The sequence below is a fragment of the Bombyx mandarina genome, chromosome 08, assembly GCF_030267445.1.
Source record: "Bombyx mandarina strain Sakado chromosome 08, ASM3026744v2".
Taxonomy (NCBI): domain Eukaryota; kingdom Metazoa; phylum Arthropoda; class Insecta; order Lepidoptera; family Bombycidae; genus Bombyx; species Bombyx mandarina.
Window position 1 is genome coordinate 10,123,458 of NC_143215.1, and position 19,361 is coordinate 10,142,818.

At 33.4% G+C, this 19,361-nt stretch overlaps 2 protein-coding genes across 3 annotated transcripts; one reads left to right on the top strand and one right to left on the bottom strand.

Moving 5' to 3' along the window:
• On the top strand, window positions 1-4,623 carry LOC114249898 (U6 small nuclear RNA (adenine-(43)-N(6))-methyltransferase). 2 transcript variants are annotated; one of them, XM_028183598.2, is made up of 7 exons: window positions 1-324; window positions 542-755; window positions 1,033-1,173; window positions 1,422-1,557; window positions 3,159-3,275; window positions 3,617-3,777; window positions 4,042-4,623. In XM_028183598.2, the coding sequence occupies exons 1-7, from the start codon at window positions 220-222 to the stop codon at window positions 4,620-4,622; spliced, it is 1,455 nt and encodes a 484-aa protein (XP_028039399.2). In that variant the 5' UTR covers window positions 1-219; the 3' UTR covers window position 4,623. The 2 variants fall into 2 exon arrangements, with proteins under 2 accessions (XP_028039399.2, XP_089585614.1); XM_089729488.1 differs by having other exon boundaries at window positions 73-324; window positions 542-605.
• A 553-nt stretch (window positions 4,624-5,176) lies between these two features.
• On the bottom strand, window positions 5,177-18,962 carry Cmtr1 (Cap methyltransferase 1). The gene is made up of 14 exons (XM_089729487.1): window positions 18,584-18,962; window positions 15,803-15,904; window positions 14,075-14,589; window positions 13,415-13,558; window positions 13,031-13,304; window positions 11,680-11,876; window positions 9,878-10,061; window positions 8,399-8,624; window positions 8,194-8,308; window positions 7,842-8,085; window positions 7,665-7,765; window positions 6,862-6,977; window positions 5,600-5,838; window positions 5,177-5,463 (listed from the first exon to the last, which is right to left on the bottom strand). Exons 1-14 carry the CDS (start codon window positions 18,594-18,596, stop codon window positions 5,216-5,218), a joined length of 2,718 nt encoding a protein of 905 aa, XP_089585613.1. The 5' UTR covers window positions 18,597-18,962; the 3' UTR covers window positions 5,177-5,215.
• Between the last annotated feature and the right edge of the window lie 399 nt (window positions 18,963-19,361).

Consider the following 19,361-nt stretch of genomic DNA (forward strand, 5'->3'; position numbering starts at 1 on the left):
CCCTTTCAAAAAAAAAAAATTTAAAAAAATTTATTCAGCGTATTTCAAGTACCTAGATCATTAAATTGTTCCAATTATTTTTAAAACATTTCGTATCAGACAATTCTCTAAAATCCAGTACCCTCTAATAAAATAATAATAATACACGGTTTTTTTTAAAAACGTTTGTGCTAAGGTACCTTACCATCGGAGTGATACAATTCCGAATTTAAATTTACAATGGCAATGAATAGATTTATGCACCCTCGAAATATATATAAAACTCCACCGGACTTCATTCAATTGGCCAAAGATTTCTCAGAATTTTCAAAGATTACAAAAACTGTAAGTATATGTTTTCCGTTACTTTAACTACTACTCAGAGTCAATTACTAATCAGAGTCAAAAATAAATTATTTTTGACTCTGATTAAAACGAGGTATACTTTGTTTTTTTATAAACATTAATAATGAACTTATGATTTGATAAAGTAGTCAATAATTGACATGTCTTTATTTTGGAATAATATGTTCCATGAAATAAAACGATCATCTTGTTTCAGGATGTTACGGGGAAGGTTACTATTGACTTCAAAGACCCTCAATCACTGCGCGTATTAACTAAATGTTTGTTGAAAAAAGATTTTAACCTAGATGTGGAAATCCCATCAGATAGACTTGTACCCACACTTCCTTTAAGACTTAATTATATTTTGTGGATAGAAGATATATTGGCTGCTGTTGAAATATTCACAGATGTAAAGGGTTTAGATATAGGTATATAAGTAAATTTAAGTGTATTCTGGCAATTTATTTTTAAACATCATAATTTCATTAGATTCGTCTTCAATAGTACTGAAAAATTTAAACAAATTTATTAGGTGAAACTCATGATTTTTTATTATTTTAACACTGTTTTTAATATTGCATGATGAGTTTTATATGTCATGCTTAGTCAAAACCTCATTCTGAGGTCTCTGAAAGTTCACTAGTAAGAACTAAAAAGAAGTTATTAATAAATTTACTATTAAAACCCACTGTATCCGATTTTCAGGTACAGGAGCTTGTGCCATTTATCCACTGCTGGCAGCTGTAAAAAACCAATGGCTTATGTATGGTACAGAAACTGATGCAAACAGTTTGAAAGTAGCACAAGAAAATATACAAAAAAATAATCTCCAGGACTTAATAAAATGTAAATAAGCTCTTTGAAATATGTTTAAAGCATACAATTAATTAACAAACACAACAGTATAACGACTTAAATAATGAGTAAGATTTTTTCATCATCAAGTCATTATAGAGCATGCAATACACTTGATGGTTATTGGTTATGCTGACCTTAGTTGATTTTGTTAACTTATTTCTGATGTGAATTTGTCAATTACCATGAACAATTTGAAGAACAACATCTTCTAATATACAATATGTTTTTTTTTTCAGTAAAAGTAAACACCACAAGTTCTATAATTGATTATTTATTCACTGAAAATGAAACTATATACTATGATTTTTGTATGTGCAACCCACCATTTTATAGTACAATGATGGAATTATGGGAGTCTAGGAGCCCAGCAAGGTATGAGTTTAGAAATTACCATTATATTACATAATAATATGTAGCTTATCAACGATGGGAAATTTATGTAAATTAAACATTAAGTTAATGAGAATTGCTAGCTAGAGGAACATGCTAGTTAGAATTTATACTTATCATTATTAAAAAATAATAGGGGTTAAAGTATGAAATTGTTGTTTTATTGTAATAGGTACTTCGAATTAACATAGAATTAACATCAAATCACATAGAACCTTTGTGATTTGATGATGAGATTTTTGAGTGAATGTTTTTTCAAATGGTAACTATGAGGTTCTTCTTTTAAAAAATTTGCAACATTCGATTATCGACTTTCAGTTGTTTTTTTTATTCAGCTTAGACAAGACAGAAGGATACTTCGAAAATTCGAGTGATTTTTTAATATGAGTGGAACTAACGCTGCAGAAACAGCTCGCAATCTCTATTTTGCGACTGGAAAGGGCACTGCTAATGAACGCACCATGAGATTTTGGTTTAAACGCTTTTGTGATGGAAATTTAAATTTGAAGAACGAAACATGTGGAAGACCGCACCCACACATTCACATGTGTTTCATTCACATAACAATGAATTGAAAAAGATGGTGGAAGCCGATCCGAGCCAAACTACTTAGGAATTAGCGGCATAGTTTAACGTTACCTTACCAACAATATTGACTCATTTACGTCAAATCAATAAAATAAAAAAAGATGAAAAATGGGTGCCTCGTGATTTGACTGATCTGCAGAAAGAAATGTGTGTGGAAACTTATGTTGCCTTGTTGAATCAATACAGGAATGAAGGAATATTGGATCGAATTGTGACATGTGATGAAAAGTTGATTCTTTAGGATAACCCTTAGCAAAAAATTCAATACTTGACTTCAGGTCAAATGTCACAACAGTGTACTAAATCAAAGCTTACCAATAAAAAGATAATGGTAACTATTTGGTTTTCTCAGCATGGTGTTATTCACTATAGCTTTCTCCGATCTGGTCGAGCAATAATGGCAGATGTCTATTGTGCCAAACTCTGAACAATTATAGTAAAACTTGCAGTAAAACAGCCCCGAATCATGAATCGATCTTCACCATTATTGCTCCATGACAACACGAGATCTCATACAGCACGAAAAATCGTTTTAACACTACAGGAACTGCAATTGGAAAGCATTCGTCACCCTCCGTATTCGCCAGACCTTGCTCCAACGGACTACCATTTTTTTCGTGACTTGGACAATGTTCTATGTGAGAAGTTTTCCAGGAGGCAGTACAAAATGGTTTCACAGTTTGTAGAATCTAGATCACCAGTGTTCTATCGCAAAGGCATATATCGCAAAGGCATAAATGTCCTTCCTACTAGATGGCAGCAATGTATTGATAATAATGGTAGATATTTTGATTAAATAAATATGTTAAATGAAAATTTTTTTTAATTAAAAATGAAAGAATTTCAATTTTTCAGTGAAAATCGGCAATTTCATACTTTAAACCTTAATATGTCTACACCTTTTGAGCATTAACAGTTAGCTAAAAAATAAAAATAATGCAGTACATATTATTCTTGCTGTATTGAGAAAATAATTTTACTTATATTACTTGTAGACCTCCTCCTAAAAATGGTTTCACTGGATCACCTCAAGAATTAATAACTGAAGGTGGTGAATTAGAATTTTGTAGGAAACTTATTGCTGAGAGCAAAAAATATTGCTATAACATTTTGTAAGTATGGTTTTTTTTTTTGTAATCCTTATTTAAAATTTTTGTTTCTAGTGATTCTGGCACAGCATGTAAAAAACTATCATTAATGCAGGTAGCATCTGTGAGCTATCAAAACCTTATGTTTTAATGCAATTACTTTCTATGATAACATAGAATCTATGATACTTTGCTTACTAATTTTGTGTGTGTAAATTAACATTTTAACTGTCTCTATAGTTCCGATAAGGAAGTGCCAATATATTTTTACTGTAGCTGTTCCGAAATAATAAGAATTCACCATTCATAAGATTTTTTTAATAAGTAGGTATGTACTGGTTTTCATGTAGGAACTTTTTTGACAGAATCTTCACATCAATGATTGGTCACAAGTTTAATTTGGCTCAACTTATCGATGATTTGAAGTCAGATAATATTAATTATACACATACGGAGTTTTGTCAAGGACGAGTAACCAGATGGGGATTAGCTTGGACATTTCACGATTATGATCTACTGCAACTACGTACGTATTGTTTCGTGTTTGGTTTGACACCCCCACCGGTTTCTTTTCTTTGAAATTATAAAAGGAATAATCCATTTATACAAAAACAAACATACAAATATAGGTAGCGGCTTGGCTGTGCCTGTGGCATTATTGATGTTCATGAATTACGGTGATCACTTGCCATCAGGCCGATTGTATGCTCGTCTACCCACAAGAACACTCCAAATTTTTTCAAAAAATCAATACAATGCTATTATTTATATATGGAAACGTTTGTTTCAGTTCCCCCAAGAGATAAACCAAGAAAAAAGATTCAACCACTAGTTTTTCTTTTACCGGAACTTCCGAATTGTACATATGACTTAGCATCCGCTTCAAACAAAGTCAAAACCATTTTAGATAGATTAGGAATCGCTTATGAAGTTGTTGAAAAAAGAGGGAACACTATAAAAATAGATATGGTAGCAAAAGTAAACACGTGGTCTAACCAACGAAGGAAAAGACGTGAAGAAAAAAGGATGCAAGAAGAAACGGACGTAAAGAAGATGAAAAGTAATAATTTAGAATTAAATGATATGAAAAATGGTAGTTTTGAGATAACTGAAAATACTAGTTCACAACATGTACAAAGTAATGCAGAATTAGGTGTAAATAAGGTAATTGAAAAAAACAATGAAGACTCTAATGCAGTTAGAAGCACAGAATCAGAGCAAGAAGGATTATTAGGAATACAAGTACGTGCAGTTTTAAAAATGTTCAAAAAAGATAATGAAATTCTGCTTGAAACAGAGTTCATCAATGGTACTTTAGGTAAAGAAGGATTGCATCAGATTGTACAGTTTATTAAAAATAATTGGAAATAAATTGGAATATTTCTTCTTAAACCTTAAACAATCAGTTGCTGTATGTAATTCTCTAGCATGCATTACCGCCTTTTCTGGAAGTATTTATAATCATTTTATTTATTCACCTTATAATGTAAATGTAATTTGTAATATCATTGAAACCATATTAAATATCATATCATAAAATAAAGAAAAATAATATATATATATAAATAACTACGGATATTATTTATTTATTTGTATGAAAGGGTCTGACTTTACTAAATAGTAGATTATTTAAAAAGAAACAAGATCAGAAAATGATTTACCTGATAAATGTGTTTAATGCGAGTTTTTAGTTCTCGATAGCGTAAAAGTTAACTGAAATGTGTATGCAGTTAAAATGTGTATGCAGCGCTCCTAGCGACAAACGTAGGCAACTGACAAGAAATGAGAACCTATACTTACTATAGAGTTTTTTTTTTATAGTGTCATTTTATTTTTGAATTTACTTTTCGTTGACAGTGCGGTTGCGTATTTTAAGAGGCAATGAAAAATTATCAATTTTTCAATTTCATGAAAAGCCAGAAAAGTTCATAAAGAAGGTTTTTATTTTAAAACGGCCATGTACATTATCTATCGATATTATGACCAATGTACTCCTCCAATTGGGCTCTCGTGAGGCCGGAATGTTGTTGAGCATCGAGTATCGCACTAGCGGCTCCGTCCCAGGACCACATGAGGCGACTGCTGAATGTCTCTATCATGTCTAATCGTGCTTCTTCCAGAATGTAATATTCACTACGAGGTTTCCTATCTTTACCTATACTAAAATAGTATTTTAAACCACTTTTTTTCGATAGCTGCGATGACCAGGGCTCTGAAAGAGTAAACCAAAATTATTCATAAAACCGAAGATAATTTCTTTTTAAGTTATTTAAAAAAAAAAATTATCATCATGAATAAAGTATGTATGTCGATGTCTGCCATAGGCTATATGAATTTTGAACAATCACCTTTTATCTCTTTCAAGAAAAGCACAGATCCAACCACGTAAAACATTTCGTTTCTGCGCAATGGATCCGGCGCATCAATTGTAACGGCTCTCTTCACTCGCTTCATAGCTCTATATTCGAGATTGTTGACTACCGAAGCAAAGTGTTCCATGCCGAACATCTTCTTACATCTGACTTGAAGTACGTGAGCATCAAAGGGCTTACTTAGGGCAGTGCAAAATATGTTGCATTGGTTTATCCTGAAAAATCACATAATTAGGTGTGTACCTGTTCAAATATTATAAGAAACTTCTAAAACCCTTGCGTTCCTTAACACGCCTATTGGAAGTCTAAAGAAAGTAGAAAAATAAATAAACTAGGTATAAAATAGTAATGACTTATCGTTTTTGTAAATTAAAATTTCGTGAATAGTATTTACTCCGGTTTTAATAGTTGTTGTAAAAAATGAAGTTTTTGTAAAAATCCAAAATTGGGTGTTTGGTTACCTTGGAAACGAACAATTATTACAATTACAAGAAAAATGTGCTAAAATAAATAAAAAAAGCGAAAATTCTATACTACATGAATCAACTATAGAATTATTTTGTCCGTGCAGTTTGGGTCATAAAACATAGCCCGGCTAGGGCGGTGAGCATGTTGCGTGGGCGCAACGCCATTGACGATAAAAACAAATGAGTCATCGAAGGCAGGTACACGGCGGCGGGGTGGTAGACGAAGGGTGATGAGACATTGTTATGTTATGAGTCATTTGTTGTACCTACCTGCGAATTATAGTACGTCGAAGCGAAATGTGATTTTGTACATTCGCTCTCTGAATCTCTGAATCTGCTTGCACAAGCAAGTGTTATTATCAATAATGTGTTAAAAATTTTCACTGAAATGAGAATGGATCACGAAAAGTTACAAAGTGTTAATTTCTGCCATTCTCGTTAACTTGCTGCGACGATATGTGGTGTAACGGTTCGATTAGTGATTTTTTCTTTCATTTTTATCACTAACCCACAAAATGACAAAACTAAATACACTATCGATAGCGCTTATCGACAACAATAATGCGCATTACTATGCCCGTCCATAAGACTCGTGAGTGAAAGAGAGAGCGAAATACTCGCTTCACCGCTCCGATTTTTTATGACCCAAACTGCACAGACAAAATAATTCTACTATAGATATTTGCTTAATTATTGTGCATATATTTATATATATAAGAACGCGATTAAATTCGCTTGAATGTGCATGTGTGTGTATAATCAAATACTAACCTTTCATTCAAGGGGTATCCAGAGATATCAACTCCTCCCAACATAAGTGCGTCCACAATATGTAAAGATTTGCTGTACATCTGATTGTTGCCTTGGCCACGATATTCTTTAACGATCTATAACAGCGAAAGTTAACGTTTTTATGGCTGTAATAATAATAAACCCCCAGGTTAGTGATAGTAAGAAAAGACGATATTACTATTTTCTCCAACATGGAATTTGATGTGAAGGCAACGATTGTGAGGCAGACCTTTTAAGATAAGGAGGCATATCGAACTTCATGAAATACTTTTGCAAAATTGTTGAAAACAAAATAAAACAGAATAGGGTTTATTTCTTTTATATAAAAAAAACTGTTTAAAAAAAAGTTTACATAATTAAATATTTACTGATTGATTACGGTATTCTTAAATGTATTTTTTATATAATTAGTCTTCACTCAGTGATCAAATTTCCACCTTAGAATCGAAGATATTAAAGATTCAGATTTAAGTTATATGTATTAAAATATCGCTTTTAATTTGTTATTGAAATTTCATCAAAAAAACAATGATTTTTTTTTACTAAAAAAACCAAAAAATCAGTTAACAAACACGGGAGAGAGTGGTACCGAAATATTTGGTTGTGGGTTGTTAATATGTTACATAATCGTGATGCAGACAAATACAAAACCAAACTAATAAAAAATCGTGGTAAACATTAAAAATTTATGAATCGGAGTCCGATGTACCTGAGTACAAAGATTTCTTTTAGAATTTAGTATAGATAGATGAATAGGTAATGGCAACTCATTTAAAACATACTTCTCCGTAAACCAATGTTTTAGCTGGTAGTGTTATTTGCAAATCTAAAACGCTTCTCCATCCGCTTGATTCTAGTTGAAAAACTTGTTTCCCACCGCAACCTGTACATGAAATACAATCTAATAAGTTCGGAACCCTACTTTAAATTTGTAAAGAAATTGTACAAAATTAATTTACCTATGAATATTTTTAAATCGGGACAATTTTTACCGCTGCTCAGGAACATGAAGTGCCAGTCGTATACATTCTTGAAATTTGTCAAATCACCTTCCACCTCTATGTATTCAGGTTTCTTGTTTAATATATTCGTTTTGAAATTGAACAGACTGTGAGGATTGGGTGTTTTTAATGTGGACAAAATGTTTTTTAATGTTTCATCGGGATTGAGGCGTTTTGGTTGAGTTCTGACTTGATCTGGCAACTGAAACCGAAACGGATTCTCTATACTTATCATCGCTCGTTAAAACCGAAATAACTTAGGGAAACTGTAAACTCATCATTTGTACGGTCGAGAATTTGAAGCACTTACATTCCAGAGTTGCAGGCACTGTTCTTTCATTTCAGCTTGATAAATTTCTTTCAAAATTTTGTGTTTGCTAAATGCAGCTATCTTAAGTAAATTTTGTATTTGCCTTTCGCCGAGACTAAAAATAAGTTCGATCGGGTTAATTGAACAAAGTTCAGACAAATAAATTCAATATTGGAATATTACGACATCTAATTATTATACTAACATGCAGTTACTCTTGTAAACGTATTCGAAAAATTCAGTATCTTCCTGTATGACGTCAATAGGAACTAGTTCTAAAATATCAATATCACTGTTAGTACTGTTCCATAGGATCGAGTTCACAGTGTAAAGGTGATGTTCTGCTGACTCGGTCCATGACCTCTTCCACAGACAAATCAGGTACCTCTCAGAGTTTGCAGGTCTGGAAGTCACTGGTTTATGAATACAAACTAAAACATAAACATATTCATTTATTAATGTACGCCAAAATATGCAATGGAAACCGCCAATAATATCAGCGAATTCATATTTAATTTATTTATCACACATGTTTAAAGTTGTATTACTAATAAACTGTTTTTGTTTTCTTTAATTCAATAAATTCATAATTTCTTTAACTTAAAAAAAAATCATGCATACACGCAATATAATAAGATAGTCGCTTGGCTAACACGGTTCCCGAGAGTTGTGCGATGTGGTTTTGGTACGATGGTTAAAATGTAGCTACATGACATCACTTGTTAAATTATTTATATTTAATTCTTTTCAAAACCCATTCATCACACTAAAATTTTAATGATCTATTGTGACCGATCAGCTGACTGCCCTCTCCAAGAAAAATAGCTATCTACGTTAATAGTTAATATCGTGCGATTCTCTCGTACCCGCATATGTACCTACATGTGCGGTTACACACATGTGACGTCACCAAATTCCCGACCCAAAGCTCAGGGACCGTCTCATTGAAGTGGCAATACAACGTTATTTTTAGTAAATACGAAACCCGAGCCCGGTTTTCTTTAACTTGGTACTTTTCAATAAAGTAGCATCATAGCAACGGCTACTGCTATAAATGGGTTGCTCAAGTTACTAAAAATGTCGTAGGTTAGATTTTAATCTCTTAGCATCTATGTAGATGTTATTTATTTGGTCTCTAGCCCAAAAACAGCATGGTTCAGTATTTTGTGGAGTCATAAACTCGTGAAGCAACCAACATTAATTATTGTTTCGTATTGGCGTAGAATGTTGCGGCGGAATATTCCGTTAGGTGACGTCAAGAGCGTGTTTTGGAGGTCTTTTCGTTGGATTGAATTAGAATTAATAACTGATTATATACTGGTATTTCGTTGAGTAGTAATGAAATTTTTAAGCTGTAAAAATAAGGGAACAATACGTGAATCATTTCAACCTTAGTGACACTCTATGAGTTCTCTTTATATTGAATTATTTTCGTATCGATTTTTCTTCTAAATACGTTAAGCTGTTCCGGTGTGTGCGGATGCACATTAAAAATCATCTACTTTTGGGTATTCATGTAAAAATAACGTTGCACACAAAAATATATTGCAGTCATGTTTGTTAATTTACTAGATATTATAATTTGTATACTTCCAGCAACATAAATTTAAAAGCATAATTTGCAATCCTAGGACGCCAATGACGCCTGTTATGTAGCCATTTTTTTTGGTCAAATAAAGGTTACCTTTATCAAAACATCTGTACATAATGTAGATCAAGCCAATGCTAAACCGTGTGAAGACATCAAATAGTTTCACCACAAAATGGCCGCCGGTTCTCACGAGCATCAGTGCCGCGAGGCATTGACACAAATATAACTGCTTCGAAAGTATTTCTTGAATGTTTTCCTGTCCCTCTACTGAAAATCCCTAAAAACAATGTTTAAAAGAAATAAAAAAAATTTTAAATCTAAAACACATTAAAATTTGTAGTCTCATTTAATGTTTGTTTGATATCCATACAGACTAACTTCATAATACGAAGTTAATTCAAAAATAAGTGTGAATTCGATAATTGAGTCGACTATTATCAAAGCCGGCAATGTGACTTTTGGACAATTATTGGTAAATCAGAAAAACGAATTATTGACTTTGTATTCCATTGGCAGTCACAAAACTCTTCTGAACGACATCTTAGATAAATAACAGGTTAAGTATTAACCTTTATTTAATGCAGGTTTTGAACCGTATTCTTTGAAGGAGACGATTATATTCAAATCAATCTGTATTGACATATCAATAACATTTTTTTTTCCAAATGCACAGATTGCCACCTTTGATAATAGACGACTCAATTAAACACGTCACACGCTACAGACATAACATTTAAAGGCGTCTTATGTAACAGGGTTTCCTGCGGTTTTCGAGTGGGTATATTATTTTTGCAGTGATTACTGGTGACAATACAGGCAAAGGAGACGGAAAGTCGTGGGCCAAAAATGTAATAACTTGGAATGTAGTCTAAAAAATTTGTCATATTTTTTTATAAAAGAATATAAAAATCACCTCAATCCTCTTTCTGGGACCGGAGAAAAATGAGAAAGTTAGTTTTTGTCGGTATAACGGTGTGATCGATTTAATTAATCGATTACAGGATTATAAAAAGAAAAACATTGCACTAGGTAATTAATGCAAAAGTATTTAAATGAGCGATTTATACTTGTTGTATACAAGTGCGGTATGCGCCGGATTTAATTGCGATTATATACATAAATGAAGAAAAAGTCTATTATTACTTAGCAAAGTAATATGATTATCGATTTCAAATCGATTAAAATCGATTGTATTTTTGATGACAGCTTTGACAGTAAGCTGACATGACGTTTGTTCATAGATTATACAATTATTTTTTGGCGCTTGTTGGTTTTTTCTGCTCTACTCGTTTTGTATCTTCGACGCATTTTGGGTGTGTATCTATCGGGCTGTTTTTATATTTTCAACGATCACTGCTTTATTATTACGGATTCCAACTCTGCCAGCCTTGTACGACAATCGCTTCTACACTGGACACCGAAGATCGCTCACACGTTTGACTTGAAATTGTTGCATTGGATACTGTTGAAATTATGGATCGCTGTGTGAATTGTGGGATAGCAATTCCATATTCCATACCTGATATATATCATTGATATTCATTCATAATATGACATTTAAAAGATTATCCAATGGATATAATAAACATTTACTTATGCTTAAATAAGTTATTATTCAGCTCTTTTAAAGAGATTGTAACATAACCTAACTTTTACTAAATCTTTATTAACTCGGCTCTCAGATTGAGAAAACTTTTATAATTTTCAGCAAGGTACTGATAAATCTGAATCTATTAATTCATATTAGTTTCATCACGTTACGTCCGGGCCCAAAAATGTATGTAATCGTTTCAGTCTCCTTTCTTCCATTTCACAATGTTAGTTAATTGACGTCAAAAATATTGAAATTTCGTTCTTTTATTCCAACAAATCGATCATTGTGATAATTCACTTACCCCATCGGCCATTAAAAAATGTACGCCTTTGTCTTCAGTTTGTTGCAAAACGTGCTCCTTTAGTGACATTAGATTTGATGGATCGAATATGTTACCGTCGTTTTTCGTACCATAATAGGGGTGGAATGTTTCTGGTGGTCCAGCGTAAAAGTCAGATAGCTTAAAATCGTTGGGTCCTTTTAGAGTAAAACCAAATCCTGCAAAAAAAAAAAGGTTGAGTATCATTTGAATCGTATCAGTGTTGTGTAAGTTTTTAATTCAATCAATTTAAGTTATGATCTGTACTAAAAAAAAAATACATGTGTGCAATCACACGTGGTAGAAGTGAAACTTTCCAAAATTAAAATACAATTATCCTAAACGTCTTAAGTATATGTAAAATTTTGTCATTAGTAAATAATTGTAAGGTAGCGCCCTCTGTGAACTGATATTTTAATTTCACGTATAATCCTAAATTAAAATTCACTACAAGAGCTTTCATACACACGTTTGTATTAAAAAATCTCACAGATGGCGCTGTATTAAATAGTATGTATATTTCTGTCTCATTCTTTGCTGGCTTCATCCTACACATTTTTGTATTTGTGTCTCTTACCTGTCGTTTTTTCCGTTGCATCCGGTTTGAAATCACAACGATTCTAAAGAAGTTTTCACTTCAAAAATCAAATGGCACAGTGCAAAACTGCGTTTAGGTATATAATATGTCTTCCTTAAGCACCAATATATATATTTATGGAATACAATTCAATTTCAATTCAATAAAATATAATTTTCTGTTCGATAATATCACAAAAGCTAGACCCTATTTAAACAAAACTTTTTGTGATTTTTATAGGTCCTAATAACCATTTAAAACCGGTGACAATCAACAACTTGAACACAGATGACCAAGAAGCTCTTCCACATAGAATAATAACAAAATGTTAGACATGCCACCTAACTGAACTTTAATTGATAACATTATTCCTCAGACTTTGACTTGATGTCAGGAAGTAGGCAGCAACATACACATTGTTATTGTCTGTGAGCTTTGGCAATAGTTATGTGCTTAACGCATTACATGGGACATCTATCCACTTGTATTAATCCGAAAATGCACCTAATATTTCAGTTCTCAACTAATGCTGGAATAAGCTATGATAAAAAAAACTTAACATTAGATAATACTATTGTTAATACTATTTCATGTTCCACAACGTTTCGTTGTTTAAGCAAATATTTATTAATGATTTATGATTCTTATTTTGACGTTAATATGGTCATTATTGGTACATACTTTTTGGATATAAATGCACAAAACTATTAGTGTTGATTGAAGTTTAGACCTGACAAGTAGTGAAATTTGGTATACCTTTTGCTCTCCACCCTCTACGATATAGAATGTATTCTGAAAAGCCACCAGGACCAGCACATACATCAGCAAAATACAAGATCTCTTTTTTGTCTATGACCTCTTCTCCGTTTTGTTTTTTTGGATTAGTGAAGACAAAATCACAAACTGCATCTATGTTCGCCATTTTAACGGCAGCCCGGTTCAAAAATATCACTGAACCAATAGTTTCATATGGATTGCTTCTAAAACGAGCATGCCTCAGGTCTTCGTCATCTAAATCATCAAAGATTGTCTGAAAACACAAGGAAACAATTTTCAACATTTTATGATATTTTTAAGAATATCATTTTGATGCCTGCTAATAGGTAGTAATAAAATAATACAAATGATAAAAAACGGAACCTTTGCTTTCAAAACTCCTTTTAGAATATGGGGTTCTACAAAGTCTGTTTCGTCATCTATAGTCAACTTTTTTGATCCCTTCTTCAACCATTCCTCCAACTGGTCACCAGATAGCGGTTCATCTGGGGCGGGACTCATCCAGATCTGTAAACAGTATTAACCTTAGTAGATAATACCAGAAGAGTGTAATATTTAGAAAGCCCACAGTATTATAACATAAATCATGGAAAACCCACAAGGCCAACAAAAATAGTCCTATTTAAAATTTAAATTAAAAGAATAAAACAGAATAATAGAGAGCAAGAAGAACGAAGAAAATGCGTTGATTTCGATATATTGATAGTTTGAGTTATCACGTGCCAATAATTACCATGTATATGATGCAGTGAAAAGCGCTGAACTATAAAAACACCAGCATCAATGAACTTGATATTGAACAAGCCATCAACAATAACTAATGGTTCCTCAATTAAAACAGTTGGGGATAAACCCTTGTGGAGACCTCTAGGTATTTCTGCAACATCATAGATTTCTCAAGTGTCCAATGTCAGACCATATTATTATAATACCCAGACTCAATGCACATTCTTACTCTTTAAGACTTCATCTAATTAATAGATAAATACTGTTAACTTGTAAGTTGAGATAAATAATACTTACAACTTTTTCTTTCGCCTCTGGTTTGGATTCATCTGGAGTCCATTTAAAGTCCTCAGGTACACTACCAACAATAGAAGGTTTTAAGCCCAATCCTCTTCGGCCTTTTTGTGCAGAAGCTTCAACGGGCTCTGTTCGTCCATGTTCAAATTTACCAAGACCTTTACCCGGCTTGTAACCCATATTACTCATCATTCGCTTTGACTTTTCTGAATATTCTCCAGTATAAGCATATTCGGGATCATTCATGTCATTCACAGATTTGTTAAATTTTGTATCAGAATTTTGAAACCTTGGCCGTAATGCGTTCTCCTCTTGGTCTTCATCGTTGTCATTAAATACAGGACGGTAATCTTCAAAGTGTTCGCCGGGCGACGAGCAGTTTTCACTTATACTGCTCCTACTGCTTAATCTCACATTTCGATCTGTGCTATTTACTATTTCGGTTTTTCTTCGTTTTGTACTGTGGTTTGAATGATATTCATTTGCTGTATCAGGTTCATCTTCTGATTGTATTGCTGAAAGTAGATTTTTAATTACTTTATTGCGTTGGTTAGACGAACTCACGACCCATTTGGTATTAAGTGACCTCCGAAACCCATAGACATCAAATACATCAATGCCGACGAGAAATCAATTCTAAATCTTCTTTTTTTAAAGTATAACTGCTGCCTCATTCTTCGAACCGAAACGCATTGCTGCTTCACGGCAGAAATAGGCAGGGTGGTAGTACCCACCCGTGCGGGCTCACAAGACGTCCTACCACCATTTTGCAATATCATGAGCTGTTGATAGTTTTATGTAAATTTATAACTTGTGTAATACATAGTTCTACTCATCTTCTTTTTTATTCGTGACTACTTCGATTTCGTTTGCGTGGACGTAATAAGTACATTAAGAATCCGTATTTTTTTTATTGCTTAGATGAGTGGACGAGCTCACAGCCCACCTGGTATTAAGTGGTTACCGTAGCCCATAGACATCTACAACGTAAATGAGCCATACACCTTGAGATATAAGTTCTAAGGTATCAGTATAGTTACAACGGCTGCCCCACCCTTCAAACCGAAACGCATTACTGCTTCACGGCACAAATAGGCGGGGCAGTGGTACCTACCCGTGCGGACTCACAAGAGATCCTACCACCAATAAAGTTTTTTTCGGTTTTGTAATTTCTTCGGTTTCTGCGTTTTTTTTCCTACCTAAGCTGGTAGCCTTTAGAGGCTATTTCAGCGTAACCGTGGCTAGTAGGTGAGCTCACGGGGCTGGCTCAAAGCTGATGACGATGCTAACACGAACCCTAGCAAGAGCCGTGCTTCGCAGAATCTACCACCGGATCGGAAACGCGACCCACTGAGAAGATTCGGCGAGAAACTCAGTGGGCTGAGTCGGTTATAGAACTAATTAAAACTACTTTGACGTTAATTTGACCAGCTAAAAGCGCCCCTAGCGGTAAACGTATGCAAACGTTCCAACTTCATATAAATTTGAGTTAACTTTTACGCTATCGAGAACGTTAAAAAACTCGCACTAAGCACACTGTTCATTATTGTTAATGTTATTTTCATTAATACTTGCATTGGTCATTAAAGAACACGTGATTTTCTACATGTGAGTAATACAGTCGATGAGAGCTATCAGATCTTAAATAACATGTTTTATGTTTAGCATGTTTGCTATGTTATACCAAAATGCTAAAAGCAAGTATTTTTATGTAACAAAACTACAAACCAGATCCATGTGATGTAGTTGAAGATGCACCATATGTATTGCTTCTCGAGCACTTCGCTGGTTTTCTGCTTTCTTCACTGCTGGAACCTTCATCTGATGTATCTGATAAGTATTTAATAACAATAAGTATTAGACGAGAATTTTGTTAACTTTGATTAAACGAAAATAATGAACGTATTTCATTGTTATACAAATTTCAATATTTATAACAGCTTGAAATGCGTGCGAACCATCCCTTCCGGTTCTAAGGATAGCCGTTATTCCCACAAAATCGAGGCTTTGATCTTAGTTGTAGTGGGATAGCTGGTTCGACACGTGTATGGATATGAGCACGATATGCATCAGCATCAACTCCTCCTCGGTCACAAACGAAACAGCATCAAAACATTTTATTTATAGCAGTTCAGTGAAAGAGCTCACAACGCTGAGTTCACAATGTGTGTCAATGAGTGTGAGATTTAACAAATGATAAGATGTAGGGTTATTTCAAAACTCGAACAGGGAATACTTTTTTTTAATCCACAGGTGATTGTCTGCTAATACCTTATTTCTCTATCATTAAACAATAATTTGCCATTCGTGATGATTATAATAGTAAGCAAGCCATGATTAGTGAGGCTAAAATTTGTTGTATTGGTTGAATTGTTCAGCTATTATGTGTCTTGTTTTGGTAGTAATAATATAGTGAAAAGTGAATATTAAAAATATGTACATTAGCCACATTATTATTATAGAAAAAAACTTGTCTTGCTTATTTAGGTAGGATAGTTAATTACTACTAGTAATACTGCATTGAATTCAAGTTCAATAGAGTAAAAAATTAAAAAAGCAAAATAATTTTCTCAATACTGATCAACCAGTAATTTATTGATGAAAAATATGAGTTTTCTATGTTGGGTTAAAGAATGCAATTGCCATTTTAATTTTGTGTTTGCATTTAAATATAATAATGCAACTTGAAAAATGAGCCACGAGGAAGTCCAAACACTGAGTTAAATAATGACAATACTAATAAAATAAATGGTCTCATTGATCTCCATTATTACATTTTTTTTAATGATTACAGTAGATTGCTTGACAGGCTATTTTGAATAACACAAAAATGCACAATAAAATGCAAATACTGCACATGCTGTTATAAACTCTATATCGAGGGGTGAAAGCCTATTTGGTTTAAGTGACATTTCTGCAATTTCACAGGAGTCATTTAGTTAAAAATTTGGAAAAAAAAATCTTTACCAAATTTTTTCTTGAGTTATTTGAATGCTTACTGTTTAATTCAAGTTCAATGAAAAACATCGAACTGTTGATGCTAAGCCTAAATAAAATGCATCTTTAATTACAAACATAAATGAAACCAAATGGTCTTTCACCCCTTGATATAATCTGCCATACTTGCTAAACCTGACCCTGATCCTGATTATTGTTGCTTTTGCATTTCAGACAAATTTGTAGAATGAATGGCGATAATTTCAAGTAGCAGTAACATTGCTTTTATATGCATTGTAATGTAGATCCTCAAGAGTTTTATCACATCATTATGACACTTCCTCAACATAACATTAATGTGTAAAATACTTAATTAAATTTATTTCTGCTTATTTGGAGTTATTGTTGAATTTTTCAATGTGAATGGAAATTTTATACTTTAACTAATATATTGAACAAGGGTATGGTCTTATTATATAACTGGTGTTAAGGTGTCAGGTGTAAGTCTGCAGAATTATATACCACCAATGTACACAGTTCTACCACAAAGGCTTAATGTGTTTCAGTTAGAAGGATGGGATAGTCATTATATTATAAAATTGAGGCTTAGACCACATGTTGCATGGTGGGAGGGGGCATTAACAATATCATGTCGATGGGTCTGGTAACCTCTTAACACCAGGATCCGTGAGCTTGTTTGGCAGTCTATACAATGAGAAAATAATTAGTAAAGATGAAATTTGGAAGCTCTATAAACTGTAATGCACATAAGGATGTGAGAAATTAAAATATTTATTAAAATGATAAGAAGTTGAGCGTATGAAAGTGGTGTCGATTTTACTAGGTTTCCCAAGGTTCCACACCCTATATCAAGTTCAATAAGGTCACCAAGACTTCAGCAACATTGTTCCCAGCCTTATTACTAATTCCCATCTCACATTGACACTCACAATGAGAGAAAAAGTATTAAAGAGACTTTCTTATCATTCAAACAAAAATATAAATAAAAGCTCTTTTCATTACTAAAGTGATATTTAGATCTTAAGATTGATCTACTTCATGACTTTCACAAACTTCATGTTAAATTCCCAGCGGTTCACTATATTTATTGAAGATACTTGGTATTAGTTATGATATCCTTCGAGGCTTTTTGTATGAAACATTTGTTCACTTATAGCCTGACCTTTCACACCTGATGCAATTTTTGGTATGACAATAATTTCAAATGTTTTAGATTTAAAATTCTTAGTACTCTAAAAATTGGTACATAGCGACTTCGCTCTGCCCCTGAAATTGCTGACGTCCATGGACGACAGTTACCAGTTACTATCAGGTGGCCGTATGCTCGTCTCCCTAGGTCAATAAAAAAAATAGATTTTGCCAGTATTCATAGGCCTTTAGAACATATGAGTGTACTTATTATGTTTATTTAATAATAGCTACAGTGAAACGTGACCGCGTTTAATTTAATTTAACTAGATTTTACATTATTATTAACTGTTACGGTTTAAATGTGGAAATTTTAATAGAATCTTATAAAACATACATAGTAATTATGATAGTAAAGTGTACCTGAGAGGTTCATTATGACGCCGTAGGTATGTGGTTTATGCTGCAGTAGTACGAATTATAAGTTATGGTAAAGAGTATTTTGAAAGAGTTGGGTAGTTTGTATTTAAGCTTGATGTCGTTTACGACATATCTTATACACCGGTCAGTAAAATCAAAAGTTATATTTCAGATCACAACGCAAATTCTAACCCTATGCTATTTAAATTTTATCGGTCAATCCTCCTTGCATTTCTTGAATAGTTGTTTCCACATTTCTTGCTTATAAGCATAAAAGGGTACATAGCCATAACATTTTTAACTTGTGCATGTTAGTTTTATTATTTTGGTTTGCAGTACTTTGCAGATTGTAGACTTTACAATGAAATTTTTTAAGCTAACAAAGATTTTATTAAGTTGTATTGGCGACGCAAAAGAAATAGAGTATATACAGCCAAATTTCAGTAATTAAATTACCAAATATTCCTCATAAATGAACTTGCGGTCAACGTGGTGAAGACCACGGCAATCCTCTTCGGTCCGGTCCGTACAAGTGTCGTCCCGGGACAGCTCAGTCTCCGCGGCGTCAATGTCGAGTTTGGATCCAGCGTCCGGTACCTGGGAGTTAATATCGGCCGGGGTTTGAGAATGACCGCCCACGCCATGTCGGCGTTGGCGGCCGTCCGCTATGCGAGGTTTTTCCTCTGGCCGGTGTTGGCCTCCAGGTTACCAGTCAGGACTAAGTTCGGCATTTACAAGACATATGTCCGTTCCAGTATCACGTATGCAGCTGCGGCCTGGT

Bases quoted from the DNA above. Each gene is read 5' to 3' on its own strand.
- LOC114249898 (XM_028183598.2), top strand. From the start codon at position 220: ATGGCAATGAATAGATTTATGCACCCTCGAAATATATATAAAACTCCA. The intron at 3,276-3,616 runs GTAAGTATGGTT...CTTTTTTGACAG, and splicing joins AAATATTGCTATAACATTTT to AATCTTCACATCAATGATTG. The intron at 3,778-4,041 runs GTACGTATTGTT...CGTTTGTTTCAG, and splicing joins TTATGATCTACTGCAACTAC to TTCCCCCAAGAGATAAACCA.
- Cmtr1 (XM_089729487.1), bottom strand. The intron at 8,086-8,193 runs GTAAGTGCTTCA...TTTCGGTTTCAG, and splicing joins AGTGCCTGCAACTCTGGAAT to TTGCCAGATCAAGTCAGAAC. The intron at 6,978-7,664 runs GTATGTTTTAAA...TCGCTGTTATAG, and splicing joins AAACATTGGTTTACGGAGAA to ATCGTTAAAGAATATCGTGG.